Here is a 27,060-nt window from a genome sequence, read left to right as displayed (position 1 = left end):
AACTAAGCAAAGAATACATTTCGATATTTTTCCTAAATTTGTAGTTTTAAGAAGAGACTATTTCTTAAAATTTTCCATGTAAATGTTCAAGAAATTATTTATTTCGAAAATTACTATTTTTAAATCTCACGAGAGATATTCAGCAACAGTACTTTGGAGTAAAGATTGTTTGCCAACATAACATGGCCGTCCTGGTTTAGGACGAATGTTGCTGTAATTTAACCCCAGGAGACATCGTCTCCAGCTGGCTATATGACACAATCGTGTCGACAGATCGTGCCATATAGCCAGCTGAAGACGATGTCTCCTGGGGCTAAATTACAGCAACATTCGTCCTAAACCACGTTATGTTGGCAAACAATCTTTACTACAGTGTATATTTAATTGCTCATTAGTGAAATAAGAGAATGTCTCTGCAATGAATCTGTATCCATATAATCTTATAAAGGCTGAATCAGTCGGGTGTTGTCCTCACTTGCTTGGTTTCAAGGCAAAATTAATAACATTGATTATCACTTAATATTATATTTGTTTACTGCTTAATTACTAAACATACTTTCAGTACACTAAATATAAAATCATCAACATTTATGAACATCATCATTTAACGTCCACTTTTCTATGTTTGCATGGGTTAGACAAAGTATAGTGAGACAGATTTTCTATGACTGGAAGTCCTTCTTGTCCCCAAGCCTCACCTGTGTACAGCCAAGCTAATATTTTCCAACATGCTCTCACACACACACACACACACACACACACTATCACCATCATCTTTTTCCAGCATCCATGTTCCATCAGTTGGATGGTTTGACAGTCTCCAACATATCCAAGGACTGCACAATGCTCCAGTGTCTGCACAGGTAGGATTTCCATGGCTGGATGCTTTCCATAACCCTTAACCATTTTACACCAAGACCCGGATACTTTTTCCATGGTACCATTTACTAATGCAGCTGGCAAAGCTAAACTCCCTATACTAAAACCTGTGCCCCAGCACACACCTGGATCGTGTCGGTTCCACCAAAAGGTAATCTTTCAAGAATACTGTCTGCTTGCTAATCTACTCACCTGGATCAGCTAAACCCGTCGTCTCTAATAAGATATAGTCAAATTTTCCTTTCTTTAACATGAGATTTTCTATGGCCTTCACTCCGTTGTCCCTGGAACAGACAGATTTTAAACATTATCATATAATGTAACAGTTATAGTAGCAGTAGTTGTTATGCTTGTTACTGTTGTTACACAGTGCTACTAGTGACATCCACAAGTCAGCGCTCCATCATGGCCACAATGGCGGTTCAATACCAAAGCAAAAAGAAATACAATGACATTAAAAAATAACTAAAACAAATTGTGCATTATCACCACCACCACCACCCTCATCAGCAGTAGTAGTAATAGTAGTAGTGCAATACCCGTTACATGCAATAGAAGTATCATTAGATTAAACCAGCCAGCTGTGTATCATGCTTAATGGAGATACATGAAAAAGCAAATTAACTGCAGTATTTGTCCAGAGATAATATCTCTTATGGACATGCTGTGTTTAAAAACACAAAAACAATATCAGTAGCAGACAAAAATCTCCATCAACAGCAGTGAGAATGCCAGATGCACATTTCTGTCTCATTGCACTCTGTCAGTAGCATGCAGTCATTGCACATAACAGAATTTCACTCAACTGAGTAGCTAACTGCAACACCAGTGATTTTTCAATCACTGTTTTCCCGTATCAGTTGTGATGCATTTTATGTTAGCATGTGGTTGTCAGTGAGTATATGCTACTGACAAAGCTCAGACAGGCAGAAATGCACATGCAGCATTCTCACCTCCATTGATGAATGATTTTCGTTTGTTGTTGACATAGTTTTGTGTTTTTAACAATTACATTTATAAGAGAGGTTATCTCCAGATCCATATCCTCATTAGGTCCTGTTCATTTGGTTTGCTAAAGATGAGCTAAAACGCCCTCATATTCATATAAAATAAAAAGAAAATTAGCTAATGTAGTCCAACAGATTCCTAAAAAGACAAGATGGTCATGGCTGGAATGCCTTCAATTATAAGTCTGATCAATCCAAGTCTAAACAACAGCATCTCAACCCTTGCCTCCACCAAGACCATCTGTAAAATGACTTACTTGACAGAGCAACACAAACATCCATTTCGTAATTCTAGCCATTCTTCAAATAATTCCCCCTTCTGACCAACTGCTAAAGACTTTTCAATGGAACTTCCTGAAACAAAAGAATAAAAATAACTAAAATCTGGTCAAAAGTGAAATTATAATTACTGTCCAGATTACTTGACATTACTCCAGGGGCAAAACTATATTCATGTCCTTTGGTCAGTATAATCCTAAAAAAATCTAATCATTTAATCTAATATGTTGTCCTGGGCCCAAATGCAGCCCTAGTTTCAGAGTTTTGAAGAGTGTGCAGCCACCACTTTACCACTTCTGTTCCCAGGTCTATTCCTGACCCAGAATAATAAACACCTGCTAGGATCCCAGTTAGGGGTTAATTATCATCAGACCCAGGGCAGGTGAGGATCTTCAGCTCTTTTGGCTGCTCATTTACAACTTCTGCCTCCTGGTAACAACTGACCTCGTGACACTCGTTGCATCAGACCAATACAAGTTAAAATGGGACTGGCTCTGCACAAACCATCCTCGCTCTAAAAATATTCACTGTGCAGGTTGTTCAAGACACCATCAAACATTGTTCACAATTCTTGTGGTGATAGGGAAAGGGACAACAGAGACAGTTAGAGGAGACTACAAGAAGACTCCAGCTTTGACTGCGGCCATGCTGGAGCACCAGCTCAAAGGGTTTCAGTCAAATTAATTCCAGCACTCATTTTTTAAAGTTTGGTCTATTGTTCATTCCATAACAAATCTTTACAATGAAACCCTGCCAGTAACACAATTCAAATTAATTACCTTCTCCAAATTAATTACCTTCTCCAAATTAATTACCTTCTCCAAATTAATTACCTTCTCCAAATTAATTACCTTCTCCAAATTCATTCAAAATAACAGCAATTCGTTTCCCATGGTTTTCCGACAAGATATAATTCAATAAAGTTGTTTTACCGGCACCTGTTGATTATAAAATACATTAATTATGCAATATATTTGTTAATTACATAAAATATTTTTACAATGAAATCCTACAACAGTAAAATTGCATGAAAACTAGAACACAAACAGTGGTAAGGCCAGAGTGTGTGCTGCCCAAGCAAGCTTTGAGTTTATCACCCACCCTGGGCCAAAACAAGCTTATATAACCAACCTAAAAGTGCTGCTTGAGGCAGCCCTTGAGTTTGCTATCTCCACCCCCAACCTGGCCTTAATGCTATAGAGTTTTAAGCAGCATAGCTAGAAATGCCACCACCATAAAAGTGTCACTCAGGGAAAACTATCCCACTGCAACCCCACCCCCACCCCCTAACTATATTCGATGGAGAGAAAATGTATGTGGAAAAGGGTGCAGAATAAGTAAAGGATGTTAAGAGCACAGAATCCAGTAGACCTTACCTAAAAATCCTGTGATGATTGTTATAGGGACCTTAACAATATCTGCAGGGACCAGATCAGGGGGAGCTTCATCATCATCAGACATGATGGGGGCTGATCAAACTGAAATACAAGAATAAAATACATTGAGTATGATTTCTTTATATAGTAATTAATCCATCACCAATTAACACCTGTCTTACCTGCTGGAATGAGTTGGATGGTTTGAGAGGACTCAATGGGTTGCATGAAGCCCACAATGACAGCTAGACGCCCTTCCTAATAATGCCAACCACTTTACAGTGTGTAGGGGGTGCTGATTTTCATGCCACTGGCACCATTGGGGTTGCCCAGGTAACTTACAAGTCAAGAAAAGAAAAAGTATTCAAGAGAGGAAAGATTATGGCTTTGCAAGAGATGCTGAGAGGCTGAAGTATGAGAGGGGGACAAACAAAGGTGTCTGGTCATAGAGGAGATATAGGACTACCTGACATTATATGGGGGGGGGGGAGTAATTGGGAAGAAGATAAAAGGAAGGTTGTGATGGGGAACAAGAACAAACTCTCAAGGTACAAGAGGATACAGACAGCGAATCAGGGGTTGAGAGGGGATAGTTTCATAAGAATGTAAGAGGGGAGTAACAGATGGTTAGAGATGGGGGCTGGAGCTGAATGGAGCAAGTGATAAACAAGGATGGAGGTGTGGTTGATGAGAAATATCATTAAGGTGAAGGCATCAGGTGAGAGAAACAGAAATGACTCAGGAAGGAGGATAATTCTAAAATGGAGGGGGATGAGCGAGGGGAAGGAGCAGTAGGGAGGGAGACAAAGGAGTACTGAAGTGAGTGGGGGAATGAGGGTGGATATGAGAGGGAACTGAGATGGAGAGATGGAGAGGTAACTGAAGGCAAAGATTGGTGAAAATAGTGTGGGAAAAGAGGATAATGGGGGCTGGAAGGTTCCAGTGGAGGGGGACTGATAATGTGAAGAAGAAGAAGAAGGGGGAGTAATATGTGACACTTTTGTTCTCAAGTGATTACAGCTGCTGAGTAGAACCATAGATTTGAAGGAGTTTAGAGTTTTGTACTTCTCTGAAACTAATAAATGTCTCTCCTGTAAAAGTTTCAAAACTTGTATATACAAGAGGAAGTCAAACATTATCCGCACTTTCACTGTAACATATCTTTATTATTGTCACCCAGTCTTCTACTCCTGCATGTTTATAGTCCGTGCTATTGTGGTCACATGATTACACCATTTTTCTTTCTGGCTTTACAGTGTAAGCATGGCTGCTCCACTAGCAACGTGCACCAAAGAAGAACAAAGAGCAGTGATCCAATTTCTCTGGTTGAAATTTATTGGAGGCTTTTAGCACAATACAGGGACAGTGCACAACCACGTAGAAGTGTGTATGAGTGGATCAAGAAGTTTAAAACTGGTCAGAGAAAAGAGATGCACGAAGAGGAAGCAGGACACCCATCAACCTCCACTACTGAGGAGAAGATTCAGCCAGCTCGGGAGATGATAATGGTTCAGCGGTTCACCATTACCACCTCTCAGATCCCTGCTCTGCGTTCTTCTTTGGTGCACATTACTAGTGGAGTGGCCATGCTTACATTGTAAAGCCAGAAAGAAAAACGGTGCAATCAGGCTCAAACTACCATCAAATGACCACAAAAGTACCAACTATAAGCATGCAGGAGCAGAAGATAGTGTGACAACAATAAAGATAGGTTATGGTAAAAGTGTGGATAACTTTTGACTTCCCCTCGTAATTATATGAATACATACGTGTGTGTTTCAAAAATAAAATAGAAATCTGTCCATTTCAGCACCTCATACTCTTGTTATTGGATCCAATTGGATGACCACCAATTTATTGAGTTCAAACGGCTGAGTATTCCACAGGATCTTCTTAACCAAGCATCAGTGTGACATGTTATGCAAAAAGGTCAAACCCTTTGAATTCCAAATTCAATTACTCTGATGGATTCTGACCGTATGATGGTCCTTCCCTCCGGTAAACAAACTCTTCCAAAATACTCCGCTGTGAGACAGAATCTGGAACCTCGTGATTGCAAAGAGAACTTCTTCAAACACACACAAATACAGAAATGGTTGTGTGTTTAAGAAGTTCACTTCCCAACCACACGGTTTTGGGTTCAGTCCCATTGCACAGCACCTTGGGCAAGTGTCTTCTACAATAACCCCACGTCAACCAAGCCTTGTGAGTGGATTTGGCAGATGGAAACTGAAAGAATCCCATGTGTGTGTGTGTGTTACCTTGTCTCAATATTGTGTGGTTCATTTCCAATATTATGGGGAAACATGTTACCTTGGAAACAGGTAAGGGTTGGTGAGAGGAGAGGCATCCAGCTGTAGAAAATCTGGCTCAAACAAACTCCCTCTAACCCATGCAAGCTTGGGAAAGTGGACCTTGGAGCAATGATGAGGATTATATATACACACACACGCATACATGTATACATAATCACACATATACACATCCTTCCCCAATATCAACACACACACACACACATGCATGTGCACACAAGCATATCTATACAACTAAATCAATAATGACCATCACCACCTACAGTGACCTTCCATTCTGTAACTACAGAACAATGTATCTGGCCCGGCCAAAAACAACAGAGGGGAATGCAGATAAAAAAATGTCGCAGAACCAGTTTTAAGCTATTTTTGTAAATGTTTATATCACCAGGATCTCAATTTCGGATAAATTTGTATCTAGATATATGTCATAGGACACTCGCTGCCCTTTTATTAAAAACTCCTAACTATTCTGTGATAAAATGTTAGGAAGTGTGAAGTACTGCATATTGTAAACCAGAAGAAGTACCATTTGCAGAGCAGGATTCATAGAATAGCTTAACATCATAAGATGAGCATCATGCTGACATTTTTAATAATTTATAAAAATAAACAGTTTAAAATTAAATAATAATAATAATATCTCAAAATAGAAATAACAGTTCTGGGCATGCTTTTTCTCAAAGGTTTTAAAATTAAAAATTAGACAAAATTTAAGTTTATGTATACACACACACACACACACACACACATCTGTATACACACACACATCTGTATACACACACACATCTGTATACAGATGTACTATCTATTGTATACATTGTGTAAGTGTGTGTGAATACACACACACACACACACATTGATTATTAGAATAAATGTAAAAATAATACGTTTAACCATCAGAAATGTGAAGAGACTTCTCAGATAAATGTAATATTAACCAACAAGCAACAACAACAACAACACCAGGCAACCAAAAGTAAAAAAAACCAACAAGATAAATAAGCTAAAACAAAGCTAATTCTTTTGTGCGGACGGCGTCAAAAACCTCACAGACAATTGACTGAAAGCCAATAAAGGAGAAAAGCCAAATCACAGCAGATTCACAACCAATTTCAAGGACAACATTCTTTTTTTCCTGATAACTGAGAGCATTTGACCTTTAGAAGGAAAACATATAATTTTAGGAAGAGTAATTTGTCAGGAATTAGAACAAAGCAGTGACAAGAAGCCACATTTAGATTCATTCCAATATTTTATTCTTGTTTGTTTATCAGCAGCAAACAATACACATTTCTCTAATAACATTTCAAGATATTTTTTTAACTAAAGGTTAAAAATTAAAAAAACAAATAACACAATTTTCATACATTCTCTCTCTCTCTCCCTCCCTCCCTCTCTCTCTAAATGTCTGTTTTTATGTTCCGTCTTAATCATCATCATCATCATCATCGTTTAACGTCCGCTTTCCATGCTAGCATGGGTTGGACGATTTGACTGAGGACTGGTGAAACCGGATGGCAACACCAGGCTCCAGTCTGATTTGGCAGAGTTTCTACAGCTGGATGCCCTTCCTAACGCCAACCACTCAACAATTTTACATTAATCTGATGGCTTGCTCTACTTATGCAGAATACAAGTTTATTCTTTGACAAGGATGTTGCTGATAGGGACTTCAAAGTTTCAGCCAGTTAAGTGATCAGAGGGAGGCTTAACTGGCCAAAACTTAGAAGTTACTGTCAACAACATTCTTGTGAATATGAGGTGGTATTAAAATGTTGCCAGACTAGTTCTACAGTGCACCAACAGATGGCAGCACACAGTTGCATGCACAGTGAGAGCTAGAAGTGACCTTCATGAGGCAGTGTGCCATGTGCCATTGCTGTGTTTCAGGATGGAGTACAACTTTTGGCCTCTTCCTAGTGAGACAACTACAATGGAATTTTTAGCAAAGTTCTTCAAAGAACCAGGGTAAAAAAATTCCAAACGTGAAGTCAAAACAGGGCATCAAAAGATCTTCAAATAAATGTTGCAATTCCAAAAGGTTTGGTTAAAAAGAAAGAAGACAACATTCTGTTGCCATCTGCAAGGTTGGCACAGTCATCATCATCATTTTCACATCCACTTTTCCATGCTTACCTGGGTTCGATGGAATTTATTGAGACAGGTTTTCTACAGCCAGGTGCCCATCATGTTGCCAAAACCCACCCGTTTCAAGGTAAGGTTAAATTTCATCATGGTCGGACAGAACTTCACAGAAGACTGGAGATGAAGGACACAGCTTGTAAGATGGTGACACTCGTTCACAACTGTTATGCAGCAGGCTTCTTCCAGTTTCCATCTACAATATCCACTCACATAGCTTTGATCAGACCAAGGCTAAAGTTGAAGACACTTGCTCAAGGTCCACACAGCAGGATTGAACTCAAAAGCAGGCAATTGGGAAGTCAACATCGCAACCACACAGCTTACTAAATAATTTTTTTTTTTTAAATTTCAGTCTATTCTTGTAAAATGCCCAAAATAGATAAATATTCTGGAAGCTTCCAGCGTTAAGTTCCATTCCAGTGATAGACCAGCATCTTATCAAAGAGATTTCTTTCTTGTTTGCTAAACACAGCAGAAACTAAACATCATCATCATTGTCATCATGCTGGCATGGGTTGGACGGTTTGACCAGGGACTGGCAAACCAGGAGGCTGCACCAGGCTCCAATCTGATTTAGCAAGGTTTCTACAGATGGATGCCCTTCCTAATGCCAGCCACTCCGAGATTTTAGTGGGTGCTTTTTAGGTGTCACCAGCACAGGGCCAGTCTGAGGGCACTGGCATTGGCCATGCTCAAATGGTACTTTTTGTGTGTCACCAGCACAGGAGCCAGTCAGGTGGCACTGGCCACACTCAAATGGTGCTTTTTACGCGAGTTAAAAAAAAAAAAAAAAGGAGGAATCCCACACAGTATACCCAATATAAAGTTAGTGTATGCACCAGAAGTGCCAGGAAGATGAAGAAGTAGGATGATAGAGAAGGGCTGCTTACACAGCAAATGTGAAGTGGTTACAAATAAAAGCAGGCTTGGAAACAATTCTTTCAAAGGTTTAGTGAATTCCTGAGAAATGGTGGATACATTTTTTGCCTAAATGACCAAATATTAGTCATGGATGAGTGTAGTCCAAAACTATAGTGACCAGTACCAGAATAAGCAGGGAAAATGTCAATGAAGCATTGACCTCTAACAGTTGCAAAGAGATTCTTTCTTTGAATAAAGGACAGACTGGATGATGCTCTCCAACATCAAGTGTTCTGCAGTTTCATTCTCAGTTCTAACATTCGGTTCACTCTTTCCCCTTCAGACACCTCTGTATTATCAAAAGGTTCCATTCTAATGCAAAACAGGGACCTAATCTGCTTTTTACTCCCATACCTGATATGATACTGACAACAAATGGTCTGTTGAAGAGTTAAAAGCTCATCATCATCATCGTCGTTTAACATACGCTTTCCATGCTGGCATGGGTTGGACCCATGCAATACTCAAATCAAATTGGAAAACTGTGACACATTACACAGTGGCACAAAAATTCAAAATTTGTTATCAACAAGTTTAGGGAGGAGGAAGAGCCAGTGTCCATGACCCCTGTAAACCCACACCAGTCTGGGAGGCTCTGCAAAAGTACATGAATGCTCATCCCCACTCACTTCCATCCTTTGAAAATTGGTAACTTCCTTGTATTTGGTGCAATATCAGCCCCACTCTTAGAAATATCTACTCCACATAAACACAAACTTGTTCAACAAAAACAAAACAATGTTCAATCAATCTCATTTAATAAAAATAAATGACTCAAATCCAGAAATGTATTGATCTTGCTAATTAATTAATTACTATTCCTTCATTATATATAAGTCAGCTTTTAAATGAATCCAAGACATTTGTTTTGATTTTGTAATTTTAGTTTTTGAAGAAAATTCTGAATGATAAAGAAAGAAATGGACAGAGAATGTAAGTAATGGGACTTCAATTTGTGAATACTCATTAAATATTTTGGTTAATTCAGATTTACCAAGAAAACCAAAAAATGAGATCTTTTTGAAATTGTAAAATGGCTGCAAAGATTGATGGAATGAAAATGAATTTTTATTGCACAGGTGAGAGGGTCAGGATGTTCTGAAGAATTGGACGAAGGTAATTAAAATGTTGAGTCAGAATCACAAGGTCCTGATTCCAATGTTTTATGTCCGATTCCGTTAATTACACATTGACTCATTTGAACAAGATTTGTTGGGGTCTTTTTTTTGTTTATTTATTTTTCACTGACAATTTTTAAAAAAATTGGTTATCATTGTTTTGAAAATAAAAATAGAGATTTATCTTTTAACAAATTGACAAAACAAACAAGAAAAAAACGGGGGGAAAAAAATGACAAAAAAATTTACAGTTTATAAAAGACATAACCAGACATTTATAAGATAATATTTATATATTTAAAGCAAAATAAAATTATAGCATTTTCAAAGAAATGCCAGTTTGTAAGGGAAACAAGAAAAAAAATAAAATAAAACTATGTAATTGAAAGACATGTTATAATACTTTTTGATCCAAAAGTTAATCATTCAGATGGCAAATGATGAGAAACTGGGCCAAAGAAGAAGAATATCTTGAAGGTTTCAATCTTACTACAGTCAAGTGGTTTCTTGGAATATGGTGAGAATTACTTGAGGATGATTTTAAAAATGGTCACACCATGATGGAATTTCAGCACAAACTGATGGAATATTGATGAAATAGTGAAGAACGACAGCATCAAGTAAAAGTGAATGAAAGCAATGATATTAAAATTGGGGCTAACAATAATGAAGAATGTTAAGCGTTGTCTTTCTTGAATTATTGAAACAAATAAAAGTTTCAGAAAAGATAAATCAGAGATTTCTTCAAAACTATTTTGAACATTGATAATTCTGAAGCATCATTTAACATCCATTTTCCATGGATCAGACAGAATTTAGTGAGAGAGTACTTTTTTTTTTTTTACAGTCAGATGCTTTTCCTGTCACTAACACTTGCCTGTTTCCAAGCAATGTAATATTTTCACATGGCCAGACATGTTTTCCACAAAACACCAGAAACAACACTGCTTGCATGGTGGTGATGATCGTTTACAACTACATTAACTACACCACCTGGTACATCAGATACAAAATATACGGAAATGGTTCTAATCAACCAGTGCCTGGCCAACCATTCCAAAGTCCCTGGATCACCAAATGACCTGGAGAAGATATGCAAAATCCATTCTTCACCCTATATCTAAGCCATAATCAAGATTCCGCCAACAATTCTCAATTTCTGTTTTCGACTGGCTTCATTTCTCAACCTTACATTTCTCTTTTCCGCTATTAGCTTTATATTTGCTTTCAAAATAAAATTATTTTACTGATTTTGAAGATTTCCCTTCTAATATTTCAAGAATTTCAATTTTGAAAACTAAAACCAAATGATGGAAAAAGAGAGATGAAATTAAATTTTGATTATTTTGTCATCAAAGGTTCTGCTGTTTGAAACAGAAATCTGAAAGGTGTTTTGAAAAAATTAATCAAATAAAAATTAGAGTTGGGTGCAAGATTTACCTATTTTGAAGCATTTCAAGTTATTATTGTTGTTGTTGTTGGTTCCAATTTTAGTAGCATTGCTTTCATCCACTTTTTCTCCCCCCTTATGTCATAGATTACAATCAGAAGATGAGTAATTAAGGAAGAAATATGATCCACTGTATGAATAAATGGCAAACAAAAAAAATGGAACTTGTTAAATTGGAAAGATCTAGGTGGAATGTATAAGAGAACACTGCTTAAAAGCATCATGTTGGCCAAAAAAGGCAGAGAAACAACTTAAAGTTACAGAAAAAAAAAATAGTAAAAAGGTAATCTGCAGAGACTTAAATTAGTTTTCCTTGAGCATTTGACAGTCCTTGATAGAGGCAAAGTTCTTTACTCAAAATGGAAGGAGTCAGAAGGTGAATTCTTTTGAAAAATAAGTTTTTCAGTCAAAATAAAGTCTTTTTTTTTTTTCTTATATCTATTTGCAATATTCAACTACTCCCAAGTTATATATTAACACCTATTCTTATAACCTTAACTTTCTTATTTCAACAACATATGAATCTCAGTATTTCCATACAAAATAATATTCCTTTGCTTAATTAGAGAAAATAAATAAGTTACATTATTTTCAGCCAAAAAAAACAAAAAAAAAACAAAACAAAAAAAACGTTACCTCATGTCTAACTTGCAAAAGAGGACTAAGTGAATGATTGTCTAAATATACACCTTAGTCATAAATATATACCCTAGTTATTTCAGTTACACTATGACAGGACAACAATTTCATAATTTCAACAAATATTCATAGAACATCAGTGTCAGCTATTTTGATTGGGACTTTTTCAATGAAATACATTTGAGCTGCAAAATACAAAATTGATATAGCTGTACCAACTGTGTCACAACACATGAATATTTTCAAAATTATCCACAGTAAATGTAGTTGTTTTCCACTGTAAACCATTTCCTGGAGGCTTGTGTCGAGATGGAAAGAGAATGTGACGCCAGAATGTCCTACCTTCAGTCAGGCCAAAGAATAACTTCCAGTTCTGGACAAAACCAAAATCATAAGGATTCACATAGGTCTGTCCAAGTTTTTTAAGCCTTTTCCTTTCATTTTTGTTAATGTGAACTTCAATACTAGTCTCACCACGACTCACAAGGCGTGCATGCCACAAAGAGAGGATGCTCAGGGCTATAACACAGCCAAACCCCAGGAAAAACACAAAAATCACAGAATGATGATAAATCTGATCCGATAATGTGAGCTGGTTGAAAGATTGAGGAGGAGGAGTTCGTTTCACAGAAGTACCATTAGAGATAGCTATGTATGTGTAGCTTTTGTTTTTAGACATCCAAAACTGGTAAGCCATGTTAAGGGGATACAGTACTCCGTGGAATACGACTTCTTTGCCGACATAAAAATTATCGTAGAATAATGGATAGAAAAGAAAACATGCATAGAGACAGCCGGACATCATGTAGACCATGTATAGAAAGAAATAACGGTGATTGTAGAAGCCAACACAGTTGTTGAGCCAAGGGCAGTGATGGTCCATTCGAAGAACACACTTCTTACAAACGCTGCAATGATGGGCCCGGGGTGGTTTCGGTGAAATACAACGTTTGCAGATGGACACCACTTCGGGAACAATCTGAGGTGGGTGGCCTGGATTCGTGCGACAGCCCATCACATAATTGAATACTGTGTTAACCAACAACCAATTTCCAAAGATGAAATTCGGTAGGAACCAGTGCCAACCATAAGAAAGGTACCGAGGTATCATAATCACATAAAATATAACAAGACCAATGCTACACAACGCAAACACAATAAACATCAGAATGGGTCCCATGTACTTGGCAAAGTGGTCCACGATCCAAAAAACTGGTTCCAAACCAGTCTCTAGAATTAGACTGGGTGAGGTGAACGCGTTGTAACAGAGACTGAAATACATTAATTTGATGAGATCGCAAGTGGTGTTGAGAGAGAAACGTAAGTTGCTTGCCCACTGGCAAATATTGATTCGCCAACGTAAGATTTTCATATTTCAATGATACGTTGACACTTACTAAATAATCCAGATAAAACTTTCATGACTTTACACAAAGTTTAGTAGTCATCGACATTTCCGTACTTTTTCATTAAAATCTTACTTTGCTGTGTTGAGGTTTTTCCTTTTTTAATTTTTCATTCAATTATTATCAATCTTTTAAAGTTTGTCCGTGTTTATATTTAGTGCAGACGTTTTCCAATAGTTATTTTTCTTTTTCATAATTATCTATAAAGTTTTAAATAAATAAATTTTTTTTTTCTCTTCAATGAAACAAGCAAAACTCATTTCTTCATTTGTTTCTTGTGATTCCGATTTTCCAATTAACATCATAAAAATAAAAATCCTCATTTAGACAGCACGAATTAGAAGAGTTACAAATAATTCCACAATACATTTCCCAAACTTGTTTGAAGCTAAAAATAATAAATAAATCCTTTTTCTTCTTATTTTTTGGGAAGAATTTGAAGTTTTTTAGGAAACGAACACCTTGCATAAAAATATACTCACAAAAGACATAAGGAATTTCTAAAAAGAAATCCTTCAAAGCGTGTCAGTGTCTTATGACACCCTCTAAAGATCTATATTTATATTCTTGAGTTTCCCTTTTCGGTCGGAAAGAAGAATAACATTCGGATAGAATTGCTTCTCCTCAGTAAAGTCCCAGCCTGGAAGCTGCCATTCAGGAGACACCCTCTCCCTCTACCGGCAGCCAACGAACAGGGGGAAATAACTCTCACAGCTCCCCAGCAACAACGGAGTCGTTATTTAAACAACTGCTACCGGTGTAATAGGAAATTGGTGACAAAGGCATGACATGGTATCTAATGGCCAGCTTCGCTCGTCTAAACACTATATCTCCCCACATGAATGTGCAACCAGCTTTTAATTAGTGTTACTTGTCTCTAATATTGACCCATGAGAAAAACATGAATACCATGTAGTTTCAGTGAGGATTTACGTTAGGGTAATAAATAAGATTTTATGCCTGTCAATGAAATTAAACTTAGTGCATGCTGGAAAAGATAAACAGATTACTAATGCAATTTAATAACTTTGTTGCGTAAATATAAAGCGAATTATGAATTGGTAACTTAAAACTATATATTTTGAAGTACTGACGTTGATTTTATAAATATTAAATGAAATATCCCGATTAGATCGTACAGATTTTTGTAACTGAATAAATAGACGGATATGAAATAGAACAATAAATTCTTACCTTTATTCTTGTAGCTATTTGTGAAGCAAGTTGTTATAGCGGCTAATTTTTCTATTTGAAAATGGTATTAAAAACAGTGCAGACAAATAGAAAGACAAATACCGAAGAGAGAGAGAAAGAGAGACCATGCGTGAATGGGGAGAAACGTTAAGGGTAGGTAACTGTTAATAACTGCTCCGTTAATTGCCCGTCCATGACCATCCATACGGACTTAAATAGTAATGGGACAGCTCTTGTAAGTTAAGGATTGTGTGGGATTTATACATTCCTATTAATTCATCATATTATTAAAATAATAAAATAAAAGAGAGAGAGAGAGAGAAAGTAAAAAGCATTTACCTTCCATAAAGAGGATTGGAAGACTTTCCAAATAGTTGTGTCACATTATTGGAATTTCTCGTTCCCCAACTTAAACTAAATTACCGTATAACTAAATCTTGTATAAGTCGCACTATTTTATATTTGGTTTTTAACTGAAAAAATTGGGATAGGGCAAAACTAAACTATGAAACGAAACAATTTTGTATCAAGATTTAACACTAAATTTAGGGCGCAACTTAAATACGAGTAAATACGGTAAACTTAACGAATACGACATAAAATAATAACGACTGAATTTATTCTTCCTGTTGTTCCAGACGAGGTGAAGGGGGATAAATTGTTTCTGGCTGCTTTTTCATTTGCGACACCGGTTCAAACGAAATGCCGACAGTTTTATGTCGTAAAAGTCTTTGAGGGAAATTATTTAAAGATTTTTGATATATTTAAGAATTAAGATGTCTAAAAATGTTTTCTTTAGACCATTGATAACCGAATATTGACTGAATTATTTAAATATAATTATTGTTGTATGAATTGCTTTTTGACATCAATTCTTGTGAATTTCGATTCTTTCCACGTGTTTCGTCAAAACGGAAAATTCCTTTTGTTGTAATTCTCTTTTATTCCGAGAGTTTCTTCTTCATCTGAACACTTTCACACTATAAATTAAAACGAATTGTTTTGTTTATTGTCCTGAATAACTTTAAAAGCTTCTTTTAAACGATGTCTGCAACTGGGACCTCAACACTTTGGATGGGAGATGTAAGTAATTATTTATTCCCTTCATCATCTAATTCTACATTTATTGATCAAAATACAACGAAATCAACATCGTAATTCATAAAGAATACAAACAAAACAATATTTTCGGAATCCTTTTATCCATTTTCTCTATTTTTTTCGTTTCTGTTGTCTGGGAATCCTGTTTTGTTCCATTGTTTGTTTTTAAATAAAATTGTTTAAAATTCCTGTTATTTTAGTTGTTATGTAGAAAATTAAAGATCTGACAGGGAAATAATATTAATAATTATGAAATGTTTGCAGAAAGCAAATAAAATACATTCTATTTGGTCCAACTATTTTATTTTTTGGTAAACATGTCATTGTTTATCGTTTAAAACGTTTGGATTGCTTTTCTTTTTATTGAATTAAGAAATATAAAGGGCGAAAAAAGCTGGTTTGTTTCAATTAAAAGTTGATATAAAGTTCCTTTTTGTATTTCAACTTCTGTAAAAAAAATGATTTTGTTTCTGTATTTTACGATTTATTTCAAAGCATTTTTTTTATCGAAGTTTAACCTCAAATCACTCATTAATCTCGAGCAAACAAAATCTAAGACATTCAATCACAAGCATCTCATCTTATTGAAGTGTAGGACTACAGCCCTCCCTCTCTCTCGGCATACTTACAAGACTACACTTTGTTTCCTCATAACTTTGGGAAAAAGTTTCAGAAATAATGGGAATCTTCACCACGTTAAAGGTATTTGTGGGAAATGTTATCAAAAGTAATGAAAGTAATGAGGAAACAAAGCCTGGTGACGGGAGACACATTTGCGTAGGTATGCTTATATATATATATACACACATACATATGCCGTTATGTCTCTATGTTTGGCAACGAAAAATGGTTTTATGCCTTTTGGGTCTTTTATTTCCTTTAATCAATTACACTGCTTTTTCATGTTTCTCTTTATTACGTATCTCCATATCGTCTGTGTACTTTTATTGTTTAACCCTCGGTCCAACAACTTTATCCTGTAGACATACAACCAATGATTTTCTCATCCTTGATTGCATCGTCTTCTCTCTCTCTCTCCACAATAAACTCCATTTACTCATGTATAATGCGATCAATAATGTATTTTATTCTGTAGTGACCGCCATCTTGGGAAGTGCCATTGCGCATGTGCAAGGGACTTGCCGTCAGCGGAAGTACCCGAGCACGCATGCGCAATGCAACAGGTGGAGTGAAAGCAATAGTGTTCGCTCTCTTATCCATCCAGCAGCCGTGGCGACAGGACATTCTTCCAGGCTGTCCCAACTCAACCCCGACATGTGCTCGAAGCTTCCTTTGGAATTCTAGCGGCATGCCTATTCACCCAGGAACGAAACGGCTCTACACCAACCTAGAATAAACTATTGATCTGTTGTTACCGTTATCCCTCGTGTTGTTGTATTTCTGGATATTAATGATTAATATAAGAACTGGGGAGAGACGGCCGAGCCATCATATCTCATCCAATTCTTATAATCCTTTTTCTCTTACGCTCGGGTTTGACCCTGTTGTTTTGTTTTAGATTTTTTCGCATTTAGATACAGTAAATGAGTTCCGGTTTTGGGTTCATATGGCTGTGGGACTGAAAATCAAAATAATAAGATAGACTTAAGTATCCTGAGGAAGTGTCAAGTGTGATGGTTAAATATTTTCAAATAATTTTTATAACTTCTTTAAGATTAGCAGTATTTCGTCTGCCGATACGTTCTGAGTTCAAATTCTGCCGAGGTCGACTTTGCCTTTCATCTTTTCGGAGTCGATTGATTAAGTACCAGTGGAGTACTGGGGGTCGATGTGATCGATTGTCCCCCTCCCCCACAAAATCCAGGCCTTGAAAGGATCATTATTATTATTATTATAAATGTAGGTGTTAAAATCAAAGACGGAGATGATAGGATCATCATCATCAACGTCCGCTTTCCATGCTAGCATGGGTTGGACATGTATGTATATATAACTTTGTGTGAAACAAAGTAAAAAAGTATTGAATGCCTCGGATTTGTTAAAGTTGGCAAATCTCACATAGTAGCCTTTGTCACTTGGATTTCTGCTGATCCGATAGTCTTTGGATGTCACTTTGATAACAGCAACAAAAGCTCCTTAAAACTGCAATACTCCTGTCATTGTTGTTTAGCATTAAAATTAATACTTTGAACTCTCCAGGTATAATTTGATCTCATAACAGCATTTTAATGATTTCTTTTCCCATATCTTAAAATGTTGCATTCATTTGTCTGTGTGTGTGTGCTTTCATTTATGTTCAATAATGATTCACTTCATATTTATAGCTCTCACCTACTGGCTTATATTGTTTTTCTTTGGCTGTCCATCATAGGTTGACGTTGACTGTTGTAATTCAGTAACCAACCCTAGCAGGCTCTTCCACATGTTGGCTCCAGGGCCTACTCTTGATCTGCAGTAACAATGACATCCGTTGCAGTGAAGCTACTGGATGCAATGGAGGGGTGGTGCCTCTCTCTCTGCTGTTTCTCCTCAATGGTTGGAATGACGAACTTCAGCAATCAAGAACAGCTTTGTAAAAAGTGCCAGTTTCTAAGCGTTGGCAACCAGAAGGGCATCCAGCTGTAGAAAATCCGCTTCAATAAATTCTGTCCAACCCATGCAAGCTTCATGATGATGTTGTTGATGGTATATATCCGATAAGCAAGGATTAATAAAGTCAAGCTGATTCCTCACTCGGCGCTCTTACAGTTATTATCTAACAGAGTTTATATAAGTAGAGGGTTCACCTGGAAGAAAACCATCCATAAAATCTGAAATTCCAGTCAGCATAATTCTTAATGTTGGAGAATGGAATTTATGAGTTCAAATTCTGTTACGGTCAGCTTTGCTTTTCATCATTCTGTGGTCCCTGAAATCAAGGACTGAGGCCTTTGTGTAAATCCTTAATTGCTAAGTAAAGAAATTATTATTGTCATTAAAGTGGCAAGTTGGTAGAACTGTCAGCATGCCCGATAAAATGCTAAGTGGCATCACTTCAGGCTCTTTGTGTTCTGAGTTCAAATCCCACTGAGGTAGACTTTGCCTTTCTTCCTTTCAGTGTCAGTAAAATAAGTACCAGTTGTGTACTGGGGTTGATATAATTAACATTGCCCCTCACCATTGAATTTCAGTGGAAATGATTATTATTGATATTATTATTTCTTAAAAAAAAAAAAAATTTAAAAAAATAAAAACATTTATTTTGAACACTCTCCTATCTTTCCCCAGCTGGAACCATATATGGATGAAGGCTTCATCACTCAGGCTTTTAGTTATTTTGGGGAAACAGTTGTCAGTGTGAAGATCATACGGAATAAACAGACTGGGTAAGTTGAAATCTATCAAAGTCATCATTATTAACCGTTTAGCATTCAGATTTCTCAATCAAATGAAATGTCTATTTATTTCCATTGTTTTAAAATTAATTATGCATTATGTTGGAGCTTCAAGCTTTCGACAATGTGCTTGTTTATTTTTATAATGACATTGCAGGGAAGGTATAAGAGGCTGGATCTGGTCAGTTGAACATAAAAACAGGTAGAACATTTGTACTGGATGCGGTTGGTTTAAACACTAGAGTTAAACTAAATCATCCTTGAAGAACACTTTTGGTGAGGTTTTCCCAAGTTGACCAATTCTAGAATAACTTGTGTAGCACCGCCATCATTTGGATGCATTCTTTATTCCTTGATTTTGGAGAAAACTTATTCATTACTAAAGATTGTTAAGTTAGGTTCACTTTTTAACACACCTGACACTGTGGTTGTTATACAAACACCTCTCATTAACTTGTTTATATTATCAAAGCCTTCCATTGTAATTTTATCTAAGAACCTCTGTGTGTGTATTTTCCAATGCTGATTGAAGTTCACCTTTGCAACCTTATGGTTTCAAGATCAGTCTCACTGCCTGACACCTTGGGTAAGGGTCTTCTGTTATAATCCTGGGTCAACCAATACCTTGTTGACTATCAATACTTCTATCATACTCTAACCTCTGAACTTTCTTCATGGTATTCTTATTCTAGCAATTACACTTTCTGTACAACCCCCCTGCACTGCTAATTAGGTCACCTACATCGAAATTACTTACAAACTCCAGAGAGCATGCAGGATCATCATCATCGTTTAACGTCTGTTTCCCATGCTGGCATGGGTTGGACGGTTTGAAGACACTTACCCAAGTTGCCATACAGTGGAACTGAACCCGGAACCATGTGGTCGGGAAGAAAATTTCTTACCCCCCAGCCATGCCTTTCTCTTCATAATCTATTTTCTGTTTGTTTCTTTTGCAGAGTGCCTGCTGGTTACTGTTTTGTTGAACTTTCTTCTCCAGAGATGGCACACCGAGCCATGTTAAGACTGAACGGCAAGATTGTGCCTAACAGTATCCCTGTAATTACATTATCTCTCTTTTAATGTCTCATTTCAATGTCCATTGGTTTGGATATTTTATTGGCAAATCCATGTTTCATACAAAGTCTGAGAGAAGTGATAGTACATTTTGTCGACTTAATGAGACAGTCCCACGAAAGGGAAGAATACTACTGTTATTTAGCCCTAGGAAATACCGTTTCCTGTTGGACTTGACACATTTCCTGTGTCAAGTCCAACAGGAAACAGTGTTTCCTAGGGCTAAATAACAGTAGCATTCTTTCCTTTTATGGAACTGTCACATTAACCAGCAGAATTGAGATAAAAATTGCAGCTGTGAGGGGAAATCGTTGAATCACCATCTGTGAGTTATCAGAGGATGTGCAGATTAGTTATGGTTCATTTCAGTGTATCATCACTGAAGATTTTGATATGAGACGCGTGTCTGCCAAGTTTGTGCCAAACCTGATTTCAGCTGACCAGAAGGACAATCGGATTTCAGTTGCACGAGATCTCCTCTCTCATGGTCAGTGTGATGATCACTTGTTACAACCAAGCACTGCTGTAAACAGCTAGAACATTAAAACTTAATGGTGCACATGCGAAGTCAATTTGTGCCAAGCAGCTTCACTCTGCATGCTTTAGTTTCATTGCTATGGCAACAGTCCGGATACTTATTATAAACTAAGTTGATTCCTTCATTGTGATTAGCACTTTTATGGTTGTATGATGAGGAAACATTATACCTGACTATGAACCCCCAAGGGTTCATAGTCTTGTGAATTGCATGACAGCCTCACTTATGCTTATGGCATAGAAAATACACCGAGTCCATGGTTGTGGGGAGCAGCATCCATTTGTGGCGACCATGGCAAAGCAGAACACTGGAGCATGATGTGGTCCTTAAATCCATTGGATCTTGTCAATCCATCCAACTTGATGCCATCCGGGAAGTTGGATATGAAATGATGAAGACGAGTGAGGATCAGTTTCTGCATCATTTCTCTCTGCCAAATGCTTCGTCAATTGTCACGAATTGGAAATAACCTCTACTTTGATGGGACTGTGTTATCAGGAAATGGATGAAGTCCTCATTTCTATCATTACTGTAATCACTCTGTCCATCATTATGTTTTGAAGATATTAACTGTGCTCCAACCACTTTTCAACTGTCTCCACATATTTCGTTCCTCTCATTATTCACCATTTTTCCTCTCCATTATTCCTCTCATTATTCACCATTTTGTATCAATGTTGTTTTCAGTGAAGATTTGAATTGTTTTGATTCTCTTTTTTTTTACCATTTTCCCAGCCAAAACGCTTTAAATTAAACAGAGCTAGTTATGGAAAAGAACATTTATCAACGTAAGTATTTTTCTGTTTATTTGGTATACATAGGTGGCGTTCATTCTCAGAGCCACTGCAAGAGCTTCTGGGGTGGGGGGGGCATTGCAAGCTCTTTTCTTTCTTGAATTCATCACAATGTTGGAAACACTTCCGTATCGTCAGCCGATATCTCAGGGTCACAAGCGTTTTGCCCCTTAGCCTCTACACTCTGTACACAGAGTGGGGCAGTGAAGAGTGAATTAGTCTTCACTTGTGGAAGGGTTCCACTTGCAAGTCTCTTGTCAACCATTGCCACCTTGGGCCATTGCCTCTCTTCTTGGTGTCTGTTTTCATTTGTTTGAATTTCAGACTAATCTTCTTCAGGAAAATGTGCACTGGTCAAACTGGGAAGCCATGGCAACCAACTTGAGTTGGGGATGAGTCCACATGCCATCCCTTAACAAGGGACCCATCAAACAAATCCTGATATCTGGGGTTTTTTTTCTTCAGTTGATGAGAAATGTTGAGTCTGTCCTCTTCAGGTACCATAAATCTAATCATGGTAATTGTTTTTGCATTCTTAGAGAGCAGTAACAGCTTTTAAAGTCCCTCTTGATCTTTGAGATATGGGCCCCAACTGATTTCTGGTTTTATTTTATCTAGTTGTGCGGTTAAAGGGCTTGACTATTGACCACTAGGTCATAAGTTCAATTCTTCCTTTAGTCAAAGTACCAGTTATATCCTAAGAATTTTTTCAGTTCTCTTTCTTCCCTTCAAATGTGTGTCTTTATGACAATGCAAAAAATTACTTTAGGCCTTAAACATATAAATCTAAACGAGGTCCTTGTTTCATGGTGAATGTGTTTCATTTCACAGTCCGGAATACTCCTTGTTTGTTGGAGACCTCTCTGATGATGTTGATGACTATGAATTGTACAGTGCTTTCTCAAAATGCTTCCGTTCCTGCAGTGCTGCTAAAGGTAAGAATCGAAAAAACATCCTTCCTGACTTACAACTTTTCATAATTAATTGCTGCTGATTTTGAGTAGCAGAACTTAATTGGTTTGACAGGTTTTGAGGAAGTATCGGGGCCACTGTTTGAATAAGTTGGCAGCTAATGAGAAATAGACAGTTATTAGGAAATTTGAATAACAAAACAGTTCAGGGCCCTTGTTTAAGAAGCTCAGCAATCAGTTGTGATAAATCTTGGATGGCAAAGTTACAGGTCCTCAGACTGACTAATTCAACTGCTTGTGCAAAATTCTAGCTTCCAGGCTAAGATTGGCAACTGCTAAGAAAATTGAATAGCAAAAAGACAATCAACGAAGGTAAATATTGATTGGGGTAAGGATGTGGCATGAGGTCAGCATGGTTGTGTGTCTCAATGAATTCTGCTTGACCCATGCAAGCATTGGAAAACTGGACATTAAAATGTTGCTGTTGAATAGTGGGTCACACAATCAAATATTCTCTTATTCTTGTACAGGATTGATCAGATCACACATTGATGGACACCATGAATGGTCAAGCTATCGTCTCTTTATTTGCTGAGGGATTTAATCCATTATATGGCTTATCACCACCATATATCTTTAATACTGTTCACTTTGTTTTAAGATAACGTCCAGTCTGCCTATCTGGCCCAGTGGCCCCATAGCAAGGCCATTAATGCTGTACTTCTTCTTTTGATTAAACCATAAAACACACACACTGACCTGACGAGTATAACTCTGTTTCCTGTCATTTCTGTTTCTCTTCTTTGTATTAGTGGTGCTTGACAATTATGGTCGCAGTAAAGGCTACGGCTTTGTCCGGTTTACGGATGAAAGTGAGCAGCAGAAGGCAATGTTTGAGATGCAGCATGTGTCCATTGGCCGGAGACCAATCCGGGTTAGTTTAGCTACACCTAAAAGGTATGTGTAAACAGTTTGGATATCATTTACCAATTTGGGAGATTGTAACCAAACAAAGGAATTCATTGCTTCATTTTGGTTTTCCTTAATTTATTCTTCCATTCTTTAATTTTTTTATTTTATTGATTTCAATCATTGGATTGTGACCATGATGGAGCACCACCTGTGAACATATTCACCTCAGAAGGGGGTTTGTCATCTTCATTATTCAACCTCTGTTTTTCCATGTGGGCATGGGTTGGTTGGGTTGACAGAAGCTGCTAAGCCAGAAGGCTATGCCAGGTTCCAGTCATCTGTTTTGGCAAGGTTTCTACTGCTGGATGCCCTTCCTAATGCCAACCACTCCACAGAGTATAATAGGTGCTATTTATGTGGCACCAGCACAAAAAGAAAACTAAAAGATATTTTTATTCATTTCTCTGCTTTTGCTGTCCAGTCCTCCTCTTTATGTGAGTTCGTGTGTTGAAGCATATTCTGTTGTGTCTGGGGAGTGTCAGTCTCTTTTAGTACTTTATAATTTAACACACTCACCAGTAAAATTTCCACTTATGTCTTTTTTATTTTTCTAAAATTTTCTTTGCATCTTGCAACCTTTTCAATAATTTTCCTTTGTATGTTTTTCACTAATTGAAAAAAAAAATTGTTTATAATTTATGTTTGTCAGGCCCCCCCCTCCTGATGTTCCTGGAACCCAGAGTGCCCAGCAATACAGTCAGTATTATCAACAATACCAACAATATCAATATTACCAGAGCTGGTCAGCTTATTCCCAGTATTACAGCCAGTTTGGTTACCCTTATGCTGGTGGTTACACCACAGATCATGTACAGGTAGGTTGCAGACATCCCACTCTCTCTCTCTCTCTCTCTCTCTCTCTCTCTCTCTCTCTCTCTGGCAACTATTCGTTTTTTATTCTTGCTGCCATTCGTTGTGATTCATTCAATGCCTAATCAAGGTGGGGTAATGTCTGGGGTGTTTGGGTGTGTTTGTCAGTAGAAAATTTTGGATTTGTTGATTGAATCCAGATTTATGAGAATCTGTCATTCATAGTGTGCTTCCATTTAATACAGCAACTCATTTATTATTCTTATTGTTAGGGTGGGGGGTTGGCAGAACAATTAGCACACTGAATAAAATGCTTTGGGGCATTTTCTAGTTCTACATTCTGAGTTCAAATTCTGCCGAGGTTGGCTTTTCCCATCATCCTTTTAGGGTCGGTAAAATAAGTACCAGTTGACCACTAGGGTTGATGTAATCAACCAGCCCCTTCCCTACAAAATTTCAGGCCTTGCTGTCTATGTTAGAAAGGAGTGTTATTAAGGTAGCAAGCCGGCATAATCGTTTGTGTGTCAGACGAAATGCTTAACATCATTTCTTGTGACCCATTATGTTCACAGTTGAAATTCCACTGGGGTCAACTCTGTGATGAAATGCCAATCCAATACTGGGGCTGCTGTAATCGACTATCTCCTTCTCTTATAATTGCTGGCTTTATGGGAAAATTTGAAACACACCATTCATGCGTGGGTTGTTGCCAGTGCCACCTGACTGGCTCCCTGTGCTGGTGGCACATAAAAAGCACCATCCTTAAAATTGTTGTCCCTATGTCTTAATTAGAAACCACTATTATTATTATTAAAGCAGTGAGCTGGCAGATTCGTTAGGATTCCAGGCAAAATGCTTATCAATATTCCTTTGTCTTTTATGCTCTGAATTGAAATTCTTCTGGGGTCAGTTTATCATGTTTTAACATTAATGGTTTTCTCTTCGCCAGGATTATTATGATCAAGGCACAGATGAAGAAATGGAGATGCTGGAAGGTTAGTAATTAATCCTTAACTCTTCTCTGACCCTAATTAACTTCTGGTTTTCAGTTAATTTGCAAAATAAGAATTTAGGAATTTAATGAAAATAGCCAACAGGTTCATTTATTTATCTAAGAAATTGGTGGGTGTGGGTGTGGCTGTGTGTTTAAGGAGCTTGCTTTCCAAGCACAGCCTTTCAAGTTCAGTTCCTCTGCATGGTACCATGGGCAAGTGTCTTCTACCAACCTCAGGCTGACTAAAGCTTTTGGAGTGGATTTTGTACACAGAAACTGTGTGGAAGCCTTCTCTGTGTGTGTGTATGAGTCTCCTCGTCTCAGCATGGTTGTTGTAAATGAATGTCATCATTCATTTTCAATATTCTACTTGGAAACATGTCTGGAAATGAGGAAATATTACTCAGCATGGAAACAGGGGGAAGGTTGTTGACAGGAAAAGTATCCAATTAGAGAAAATCTGTCTCATTAAACTCCATCCAACCCATGCCAGCATGGAAAAGTGGTTGCTAAAACGATGATGATGATGGGCATAAAAGATTTGTAAGGTACAATTATGATGGAAGGTTTTCATTTAAATAAGAATGCTGAAGAAAATGCCTTACAACATTCTGAGGCAGATATTTCTACAGCTGGATGCCTTCCCTGTCATCAACACCTCTTTCTGAGTCTTTTGCTTGACCGGGGGGGGGGGGTTCTAGATGGATGCTCTTTGTTTCACCAACATTGAACTGAGTATATTTTATAATATGACCAACACTAATGAATGAATTCTACCAAAGTCAACTGTGATGTTTTTTGTTTGTTTTTAATTTGAATCCTTCCAGTACATTCCATCCCAATCACCTTTTGCTGTTTTCCCTCTTTTATTTAGACCCCATCCTTGAAATCGATGTCGACAAAGTCAATGCGGAATTCATTGAACAGAGTGAAGTGAGTAAAGACAGTCTTTAATCTATTTTCTATGTGCATGTGCGCACATTGTCTCTTTCTCTCTTGTAACAGTTCAAATTAAATTAATGCAACTAATTTCAACTAATTAACTTTGGGATTATGTAAACAGATCATACTTTCTCAGCCTCCTCGTTATTCGAGGGTTTTAAAAGGTGATGAGCATTCCCACATTTCATCAGATTTAAGAAAACTTTATGGTCCCTGCTTCCTTTCAGTAGAAGGATGACTTTAAAAAGCTCTGCAAATCTGGTTGCCCAGCCCTAAGAAACGAAGTTTCTTAGGGAGACTTTGTAAAATGTATAGGTAGTTCTACAAGTTCAAGAAAATTTTAAAAACTTTGCAACTGAAATAGTGTAAGAAGTTTTGTGGTTGAAATTTTGTTGTATTTAATTTGTTGCAGGAAATATTTGAGGCCCTTGATGATTCCCGTTGGCAACCAATAGACAACGTGATGACAACACTGAGCCAGGTTGCTACAGCTGTCCTTTCTCCATCACCTCCTTCACCTACAAGTGATGCTGTTGCTGCTGCTGCTGCTGCTACGGTTGCTGCTGTTGCTGCTCCAATCATTGCCTGAAGAATCAATGGGTTTCCTGTCTTCTGAACTGACCAATGTCTGAGGAATTCAAATAGATTTCCTCTCTTCAAAACTGAGCACTGCCTGACAGTTGCCTGAGGGATGACCAGTCTCTCACCATTTCTTGAGGAACCAAGTAAATTCCCTCTCTCCCCACCTGTTCTTTTTAAGTATCTTGTTCAGTACTTGGACCATTGCTTTACCAAAGAAAGAGAGTTTGTTGTCCCTTCTCAATTGACCAGTTGTCTCTAAGTGGAAAGACAATGAC

The 27,060-nt window shown here is 37.4% G+C and overlaps 3 protein-coding genes across 3 annotated transcripts in view; 1 reads left to right on the top strand and 2 right to left on the bottom strand.

The window, feature by feature from the left end:
* Positions 1-15,349, bottom strand: part of LOC106868185 (zinc-regulated GTPase metalloprotein activator 1) — a 51,978-nt gene extending 36,629 nt beyond the window's left edge. Inside the window, 5 exon segments of the mRNA XM_052970295.1 lie at positions 1,072-1,163; positions 2,144-2,240; positions 3,017-3,103; positions 3,542-3,643; positions 15,069-15,349. Coding sequence (XP_052826255.1) covers positions 1,072-1,163; positions 2,144-2,240; positions 3,017-3,103; positions 3,542-3,626 — 361 coding nt within the window. The 5' untranslated portion in view covers positions 3,627-3,643; positions 15,069-15,349.
* LOC106868326 (palmitoyltransferase ZDHHC16) lies at positions 9,969-14,588 on the bottom strand. The gene has a single exon (XM_014913525.2). The coding sequence runs from the start codon at positions 13,499-13,501 to the stop codon at positions 12,353-12,355; it is 1,149 nt and encodes a 382-aa protein (XP_014769011.1). The 5' UTR covers positions 13,502-14,588; the 3' UTR covers positions 9,969-12,352.
* Positions 15,350-15,413: 64 nt separating the features above from the next.
* LOC106868332 (tRNA selenocysteine 1-associated protein 1) lies at positions 15,414-27,054 on the top strand. Its single transcript, XM_014913538.2, has 10 exons — positions 15,414-15,812; positions 19,059-19,156; positions 20,125-20,224; positions 21,516-21,568; positions 22,406-22,509; positions 23,298-23,442; positions 24,107-24,272; positions 25,217-25,262; positions 26,136-26,194; positions 26,616-27,054. Exons 1-10 carry the CDS (start codon positions 15,774-15,776, stop codon positions 26,790-26,792), a joined length of 987 nt encoding a protein of 328 aa, XP_014769024.1. The 5' UTR covers positions 15,414-15,773; the 3' UTR covers positions 26,793-27,054.
* The last annotated feature ends 6 nt before the right edge of the window (positions 27,055-27,060 follow it).

This window comes from Octopus bimaculoides, chromosome 8 (assembly GCF_001194135.2).
Source record: "Octopus bimaculoides isolate UCB-OBI-ISO-001 chromosome 8, ASM119413v2, whole genome shotgun sequence".
Classification (NCBI taxonomy): domain Eukaryota; kingdom Metazoa; phylum Mollusca; class Cephalopoda; order Octopoda; family Octopodidae; genus Octopus; species Octopus bimaculoides.
The sequence above is the reverse complement of the archived record's forward strand: the minus strand, read 5'-3'. Positions and strand labels throughout refer to the sequence as shown.

Bases quoted from the DNA above. Each gene is read 5' to 3' on its own strand.
- LOC106868332 (XM_014913538.2), top strand. From the start codon at position 15,774: ATGTCTGCAACTGGGACCTCAACACTTTGGATGGGAGAT. The intron at 20,225-21,515 runs GTAATTACATTA...CCATTTTCCCAG, and splicing joins TTGTGCCTAACAGTATCCCT to CCAAAACGCTTTAAATTAAA. The intron at 26,195-26,615 runs GTGAGTAAAGAC...AATTTGTTGCAG, and splicing joins AATTCATTGAACAGAGTGAA to GAAATATTTGAGGCCCTTGA.
- LOC106868326 (XM_014913525.2), bottom strand. From the start codon at position 13,501: ATGAAAATCTTACGTTGGCGAATCAATATTTGCCAGTGGGCAAGCAAC.